The sequence below is a fragment of the Saccostrea cucullata genome, unplaced genomic scaffold (genome assembly GCF_032062105.1).
Source record: "Saccostrea cucullata isolate Sc308-1 unplaced genomic scaffold, CSIRO_AGI_Scuc_v1 ctg522, whole genome shotgun sequence".
Classification (NCBI taxonomy): domain Eukaryota; kingdom Metazoa; phylum Mollusca; class Bivalvia; order Ostreida; family Ostreidae; genus Saccostrea; species Saccostrea cuccullata.
This window is the reverse complement of record NW_026924801.1, coordinates 175,463-184,899: the sequence shown is the minus strand read 5'-3', so window position 1 is coordinate 184,899 and position 9,437 is coordinate 175,463. Positions and strand designations below refer to the sequence as shown.

Sequence of the window (9,437 nt, the reverse complement as noted above, 5' to 3'; positions counted from 1 at the left end):
AGCGACAATTTAAACTCTCTTATAATAAATTCACACACAATGGAAAGGAATGATAAAGAATTAAGTTTCATAAAAAGAAAATATTGATAACATTCATTACTTACCTATATTATATACACTGATATATTTGTTTATTGTTGATTGAATAGCCAAATTAAGATATTGTGGTGGACCTGGTGATTTTCAAGCAAATCATTCAATTAAGCAAATAAATATTCTTGATGCTATTTTTCAAAAAACCTCAGATCTGATTTCTGTAAAATTATGACTTAATATTAAATATATAATTTATATTGTAAAGGTTATGGTTATGGTATACAAATGTAAAGGTTTAAAATTAGCAAATTTGTATTTTTTTTAGCCATGGGCAAATTTATGAAACCAGGCAAAGTTGTGCTTGTATTGAGTGGACGATTTGCTGGGAGAAAGGCAGTTATTGTCAAGGTTAGTTATTAACGTTAAAGCAATATGAGATGCATTTTTGAAAATTTTATTTTGCTGTTAAAATGTGTTATTATGATAAATTTGTATGTAAATTAAAACTTTATGATCAGTTGGGCTAATATAAAGCAGAAGAAAGACTCTATACACAATTCAATATACAGTTTAATTTATATAAGGCCATCCTTAAAAAAATTTCTTTTTGCGGTAACGCGCCTCATCATTTTAAGTGTGGGTAGGTAGGTAGGCTTAATATAAATTTCGCAGAAGTTACTAATCAAACAAGAAAATTAAGGCATTCTTAATGAATCCAATCTTTTATAATTGTAACAGTTCAAATACACACATTCTTTTTTAATATACAGTTTAATTTATATAAGAAATCATTATTTTACAGGACAACAATAGTGTAATTTTGATTCAATCTGAGGTTTATAAATAGTTCTCCCATCGCAAATATGGACAACAGACTGAAGTTAATTAACATTATTTTTTCTGTCATTGAAATAGTTTATTTACAATATTGCAACAAAAAAATTTGACATTAAAGTTGCAGCTCATATTGATTTAAACAACATTTAATATTAAGGGAGAATATTGACACACAAAAACCGGTTTTGGGTGTGCCACATAACCAGGATAGGGTGCATGCAAAAATATTGTAATACATCATTACATGCACAGTGTGATGAATAGAGGATGCCTATATTGTGTGATTTGATATTTGCTTTATTCAACCAGTTGAAATGGAGTATATTTGTGAGGCCTGCCAAGCGAATATACACCAGTGCAAGAAGTTGGATAAGGCAAGTATCAAATCACACAATTATAGATGGTTTATTTATCTAATACAATTTTGTTTTGTTTTTTTAACAAAACGAGAACACCACATATGTTATCTCCTTTATGAGCACTGAGGTATTTAAACCTTGCATTCATTACACCCAACTGCTTTTACCTGGCATATAGATGTCATTTATGTTATGACCATGCAAGTCTATTGTATTGACAATGGAAGAAATGTCTGTTCAGTTCTGTGCAGCAAAATACTTTGAATTCTGAACAATGCTTGAAGCATAAGTAAGTGACAAATTTGAGATTCAAGAGTAAAAATAATGGACAGAGATAACTCTCTTCCTCTTTTGAATCATGTTCAGCTTTGAGAACAAATATGCTAGCCCTTAATAGTAGATGACAAATTGTTTTTACTATCATTACAGATTTAAAATTTAGAATTGATCTCATTTTGATATTGCTAAAAGAGGAACAGGGTTTATCTTTTTCAATATTTCTTGTGCGAGATTCATTTTCAAGTTTTCAATTATGGACATTATGTTCCAGTACTTCAATACCACCATTAAATGCAATTCCTTTGCTTGGTTGAAGCAGACTACTCCCATTTTCTATTTCTGTTAAATTTTACAGAACCACGATGATGGCACACAAGACAAACCATATGGACATGCTCTTGTAGCAGGAATTGACCGTTACCCACGAAAAGTGACAAGAAAAATGGGCAAGAAGAAAATGAAGGACAGGTCTAAACTGAAGGCTTTCCTGAGAGTATACAACTATAACCATCTGATGCCCACTAGGTATGTCCATAAGAATTACAGACTACACATTTTAAACGTTTGAAAATATATATAAATGATAATGTCACACCTTCCTTAAACGTCACACAACAGGCTATGGAGAACTGTGGATCAGGCTTGTGTTATTGATATGAATTCTCTTAGGAGCAAGGCTCCTGCTATCCATTGTCTTGAGCCACAGTTAGAAATTCACTTAAACATCTCTGCTACATTTACCTGTGGCTGCTTAAACACATAAATTGTCGTAAGGCCACATAAAATTAAAATTACAGTTCTCAGGCCCACACACATCCATTTTTTCGAGGTAGCAGCATAATTTTATTTTTTATAAAAAAAAAAAGTTGGTATTGCAGAGACCAATCTGGAAAAAATAGTTCCGTCCTCACTTTTTTGTTATATATAGTACTCAAATATCACTGGTAGCCATTTGCATAAAGATTTGGCTACTTCGTATAAAAATACATTCGAAGACATTGCCTATGATGTTCACACATTGACAAGCAATGTATAATGCAAACCTTTTGATTAGAAATGGAAAGTATATCTATGAACAAAGAATTTTTATCATTATGTTAAAGTAAATTAAAATTTAAAAAATACCTTCCTCACTTTATTGCCAATAAAATGATAAATAAAATACCGATTTTCCTTATCTGTTTCGGAGAAAATTGGCCTGAAAACCAGAGAACTAAATTTATATAGCCTAATCTTGAATATGTTAGCCTCTATCGTGTTCAGCCAATGAAAGTATCTTTTACCATTGCAATGGAAATCAGGCCATCTCTAAATAATTGTTTAGTTGCCTCTCCCGAACAACAAAAAAATTTTTCTAACCACCATCAGGGTTTCAGATTGAAATAAGTAACTAAAGGACATATGGCATATTTACCAGAAAAGTTATAGGCCATAATGTCTTAAACTTCCTAAAACTATAGGCCAATAGAAAAGTTAAACTAAGATTTCTCTCAGACTTTTACAAAAAATCATTTAATTACATAGAATACTGTAGACGTACTTTTTTCCACGGGGTCATAATTCTGCGGAATCTCAATTTCTGTTTAATCCGCGAGTAGAAAATTACGCGGATTTTCTGGATTTTCACTATATGCCTTACATTTAGATTAAGTACGCTTAGACAAACTTCCGCGGAAAATTTGTGTCCGCGTACATAGCGTAAATTAATACCACGCGGGAAAAAAGTACTTCTACAGTATTCAAAAATGTTAATTTGTTTTGAATAAAGTGGAAAATAATATTTTGTTTCTTCTAAGCAAAATCAATTTATTGAAACAGAATAGGAATTGTTAGTTTTCATACATGCCAACTTTTGAAAATTTTCTTGGGGGAGATTGCGCGTAACGACATTTTTCAAAGTCCCTAATTCGCGGCATTTTGTTGTGAATAATAACTATTTGTAGGGTTTTATTTTTTAAATGTCAATCTACTACCTTGTATCATATATTATCACTACTTCAAAAAGTGTTTTCTTCTCTATCAACTTCAACAAAAGCACAAATACAATATCATTTGAAATTTTAAAAAAACAATTTTATTCAAAATCATTTAATATGTTAATATTAACTTAAGGTAAACATATCCCCTGCCTAAAAGAATGTGATGCACAAACAGATTATTACATGAATAAGTATGTTAAACTTTACAAATAATCTGAATCAAGTTAAGTTTATGCTGCAGTTACAATGTCCCAGGTTACTGTTCATTGTCTGTTGGTAAATTACAAAGTTTATAAGGCTACTGTCACAGACACATTTTTTTTTAAATCAGAGGGAATATCAAGAATTAATTTTTAACATTTTTGTTCAAAGTCTGCAAAGGCATGGTCTTTCCCTTTCTTTTTCTGAATCACTCCTAATGGTTTGTACTTGTAGTTGCAGGCAAATCTTTTCATGTTGGATTTGGGCAGTGTCTTTTCCATGAAGTAGATAATTTAATGAGAAATGCCATATTTCCAAAATTTGGAAACCTTTTATATAAGGTTTATACGTATATTGTCAAATTTTGCTGTAAAGTGAACTCTCACAAGTTTGTCAGTTTGTATCCTGTCAAGTGTATTTCTAAAATTTCCACATCTGGCGTAATTGTCTAGGTTAAAATACACTGTTAATGAGGTTCAGGAGCAATTAAAACCATTGTAATGACTGGTAGCACAGTTGACACCTTGTTGATTACCTGTTATCAGCGGCAATAAACAGATATCCTACCGATAGACATTGTAACAGCCATGTTTTCTGCACACGGAAATACTGTATTATTCAAACCGATTCGGTAAAAAATCCGGATTTTCGAAAAATCGGTAGATACGGGGTGAAAAAATAAATCGGTAGGCAGGCGGTAGACAGGGTTTCAAATCGGTAGACTCCCGAAAAAATCGGGAAAGTTGGCATGTATGAGTTTTTTTTTTGACGTTTACAGATTGCCTAGACTAAAAATGTTTTCCTTTGTATAGTAAAACCTTGCAATATTGTCCATTTCCTGCAATTAATCTGTCCCCATGTTCAATCATGGCTGTAAAAATATCAACAGATATCAACAAGAGCAAAGTTTTTATTGAATACATGTACCCTTATGGTTGTACAGAAGAACACAAGTAATCTGAGTACAGAAATAAAATTTTATCATTTGAAAATACAAGCTTGACAGCTGTTGAGACAGGACTTTGCCTGCTGTTTGTCATGTTTACTTACTACTACGTACCTAACCCATTACACAGTCATTATAAATGCCGCCAAAACACTCTTTATTAGCATGATTCATTGTGATATGCAAGCAATTGACCAAATGCTTCAATAACAAGGTCGGATCTTAGAAAGTTTACGAAGTTTGGATGCCATTCTATCAGGAACATTATTTATACACGTCTCTGGTTCTATCAAAATTTGTACAGCTGCCATAACATTACGTGATCTAAGTCCATGTGATGCTTTGTAAAGTGTTCTTCAAACATTTTCTTGATAGAGAATCTTTACAAATAAAATCTCGATCCTGATCTTAAAAATGGACATTTCCAGCCCAAATTTTCTCAGTCGCGAAAATGCGAGTGTGTTTTCATTTTTAGTCGCAAAATCCATATTTTGGTCGCAAATGCGACCATTTTAGTCGCAACTTGGAGCACTGCCAAAGGGAGATAACTAAGAAATTGTGAAAAGGATGATGTGACATAACTCCTATCTGGGGCCCCTTTTTCCACGACGAATTAGGTTTAATCTACAACGATGTTGGTAGTTTTCAAACACGAGTGAATAAATACGACGCCTTTTGAATAGTTTCAATAGTTCAGACACTTTTAAATTATAAGGAATACCGCAATATCTTTGATTTTTTAGACCCTATCACAGCTAAATTCGGCCAGGTTTGTGCAAATATTTTGTCTTATGGCAAGAGAATGGGCGGGTCTTAGTACAATAGAGGGATATGCGTGTCCGAGAAGACCTTATATGGCTATTGTTGTTATTTCGCACTTAGTCATTGTCCAATCCGATGACAGAACAACAAAACATGCTGGTTTACTACGTTTACATTTTATCGCAGACACGTGGTTTAGGTCAATTTACCTATTATCCTATTCCACATTTCAAACTTTTATAAAGGTCAGCCAATGCTGTTTATACTTAATAATAAGCATGGATTTTCAGTATTTACGGTTTTTAGGACTACAAATGCGCATGAAACTTGTATTCACCGATACTCGTAAATACGTATAGACCTAGCGAATTGCTCACCAAACACGCTACAAAACTTTAAACTAATGTATACATTTCATGTATATTCTATCAATTGTTTGTAACAGTATATTATAAATTTTACTGTGGTCTCGGAAATGGTACATATGTAGATCTGTGTCTAATCTGTGACTCAAATGCATAAAAAGCAGTAAACTTCCAAGCATGTTTCCATAGTATTTTTGTGGTACTCACTCGTAACGAATTTCATTTAGCTGATTGGTCAGTTAGAAAGAATCGCCTGTGCCTCGATTAGCATATGAATTCATTCTTACGTCAGAAAATCTAGTTCCGTCGATCTGTTTATAATGGGAAAGGCCAACCAGATTTTACAATATTTTGAAAAATAGCATGTGAGCGCAGTTAGGTACAATTTTCTCCTTTCACATATAGGTAGATTTCGATAAAATACAGTGACCAGACAAAGGAGAAAATTGTACCTACCTGCGCTCGTATATTTTAAGGGCTTCAAAGAGTGGGGCGGGGTTAAAATGCAATGGGAATTGAATGTAAACATGATACCCCTACCCCAATAAAAGATCTATATCTTTCAAATCACGTCTCTATTTTTGTTAAAAATAGTATTCTATAAAGGTTCACATATCAGTGATTAGTTACATACAAGAATTTGAGTAAAATTTAGACATTTAATTTTTATCAATATACGAGGGGCCGCAAGTCACCTCATCCCTTGGCGGGTGTATTTAAAAATCTTTTCCTTAAGAATCAGTGGGCTGGAAAAATGAAACTTATATGAAAGTATTTTGATATAATTAATGTAGATTCATATCTGTCCAAATCATGACCCCAGTGGGTATGGTGGGGCCACTATGGTGAATCAGAGTTTTGCATAAAAATATCTGGGAAATTTCTTTAAAAATCTTCTCAACAAGAACAGCAAAGCCATGATTGGTGATATTTATAGGAAAGCATCCTTAATAAGTGTAGATTCATCTTCGTTCAAATCTTAACCCTCGGGAGTAGGATGGGTCCATTATGGCCAATCAAATTTTTACATAAGGCCAAACAAATTTTTACATAGAAATATATTGGAAAATTATTTTAAAATCTTTTTAAGAACAGGAAAGCCATCCTTAGGTAGTGTTCATTCAAGTTTGTTCAAACCATCACCCCTGAGGTGAAGGCCTAAAGGAGTATTAAATTCAAGTTCCCCCCCCCCCCCCCCCCCCTTCCCAACCTGTGCAATTATCAATACTGAATAGGGCTGAAACGATTCACCGAAATATCGATATTGTTCGATATAAATGCTCGGTTCAATGTTCGATTCACCATCTCGATTTTCGGTTCGATACGTTTTTTATAATCGGGTTTGGTTAACTCTTTGAAATAGATCGGGTTCGACCTTATTTTAACAGTTTGACACACACGAGGGAGAAAATTGGGACGGTAAAGTTTCAAAGTAGACTGCCTCTGCTATTATTTATATGAATAAAGTGTTCTTATTCAACAGAACCACAAGTATCAGAGATGTGGAATTAACAAATTAGTAAATTCGGGCTAGCAAAAATTATAACTACGCATGTAATACATGAAAAGTACAACCGGTATTTTACTCATTATTTTCTATCAAGTTCCCAAACAGTGAATATTTTCCAGGCAGCATGCTCCTACTGTCAATAAATCTCCATAATTTTCTCCATTTTGCAGTACTTCCTGACTTATTTACTTCCAAAAACGATCGTTTTTTTTTTCTAATCCGAATTTCCTCCATTCCTCCGTTTATTGTAAATACATGCAGATATCTCATTAAATTATTTACGATCACTCAATCAACTGAAAGATCAGTGTGATTCACATGAAATATATTTCTAGTGTATTTAAGGATTTAATATGAAAACAAAATGAATTTATTTTCATTCTAAATGAGCTAGTGCAAAATAATCAGAAAAGGAAAGATCTTCAGATAATATTTTCTGTCATAATCATTAATTTTATATGATTTAATCTTAATAGTGAGAATAAAATTTTAATTTTCAAAAGAATGACCTTAGTACCCTGACTTTTCCAATGATTAATTTTTTTTTCAACATTAGTTTTATTTTAATTTTTGTCCCTATATTTGGGCTAGTAACATTTTACTTAGGGCTAGTAACTTTATTGCTGCCACTAGCCCATGGGCTAGTACTTGAATTTTTAAATTGCATACCCCTGGTAATATATTTCTATTGTATCACCACCTTTTACTCTTTTTTTTTTTGAAATCTGAATACGTTTTCTTTAACATTATGAATAGTTTCATTCTTAAATTGTATCGTATTGAAAAAATTGAATTGTGACACAAGTATTGCAATACGTATCGTATCGTGTAGGGGGCGTATCGTTTCAGCCCTAATACTGAATTGATTTGTGCTTTTTCCTAGCCAATGTACTTGGGTGAGGGATGTGGCCCTTTGGTCTCTTGTTATATGTTCTCTGGAAAAAATGGTTTTGAAAATTACCATTGAAATTGAAATTTTCAGAGAAAAAGTTCTCATCTACCTACCGACCCAATATTTTCAGATAAAAAAGATGGCAACCATGATGAACCTAATTATTACTATAGTATGGTAAGAAGGGAGGGCATATTGCTTTGCTGCTGTCTGTCGGTCCACTTAGTTTCCGTTCATTTTCTTCGCAACTGTTGCACATACTGTAATGAAATTTGGTATACAGATATATCATATTAAAATCAAGGTTAAGGTCTTCAGGCCGTAATGCATTTTAATATGCACAATTTCAAAAATGATAATTTTCTCTCAAAACAATTAAAATACATTATGTACGAGGGTTGTCCCGTAAAATCGTGGACAAAGCGTTTTTCTCGAAAAGTAATGGGCGCACTAAGCTGAAAATTTTAGTAAATGTTTATTTATCATATTTAAGTGCATGATAATTTTTTTTTTATAAAAAAAGGCAAAAATTAAGATTTTATTATGCTTGAATGTGCACAAGGTATTGTCCTACGGCGCACGGTAAAAAAACCAAGGTTTTATTAAAGAATACACAAGTTTGAATTCAAAATAAAAGTTTTAAATACATAAGATTTTGATTAAAATTATCATAATTCAATTCAACAATCAATTTTGTAGTCTTTGTAAAAAATTTAAGGCATTTGCTTAATTTTTGGCAGTTTCTCGAGCATTCGAAATGGAAAAGTAGTAAATACAACACACGAAAAATGGCGACGTTTTATGACGTTACGGCGCACCGGAGAACAGTTCAGTTTTATTTCGATGTTGTAATGATACCTTTAGAGACTTGAAATGACCATAGAAGAAAAACGATTATAAAAATTCACCATATCTTAAGTATACAAATGAAATATGAGTTTTCTTAGCGAAGTTTTTTTGATCGAGTCCCTGGGGAGTTCAAAACATACGGACACACTACTGATGTAATAGCAAAAGACGCTGTCACAGTAGACCGCCGATATGAGATTTTTTATTAGTTGAATGATAGTGAGAATATTGTCCATAACTTACTAATAAATCTTTAGAAGATCGCATGAGGGTGCCAACTGGTTCTTCGGCTGTTTATGGAGACTAAAGAATGTGTATCAATGAAATTCCAAAATTTAAGTCGGACTCATCCAACTTCATTTTCAGCAAAGATAAAACGTGACGCTGTTTTAGACACTTTGACGTTATAATCCATGCGCCGT

The 9,437-nt window shown here is 32.7% G+C and overlaps 1 protein-coding gene across 1 annotated transcript; it reads left to right on the top strand.

Annotated features, from left to right (window-relative positions):
• Window positions 1–363: 363 nt before the first annotated feature.
• On the top strand, window positions 364–2,274 carry LOC134267336 (large ribosomal subunit protein eL27-like). The gene is made up of 3 exons (XM_062749562.1): window positions 364–444; window positions 1,867–2,036; window positions 2,181–2,274. Exons 1-3 carry the CDS (start codon window positions 364–366, stop codon window positions 2,272–2,274), a joined length of 345 nt encoding a protein of 114 aa, XP_062605546.1.
• The last annotated feature ends 7,163 nt before the right edge of the window (window positions 2,275–9,437 follow it).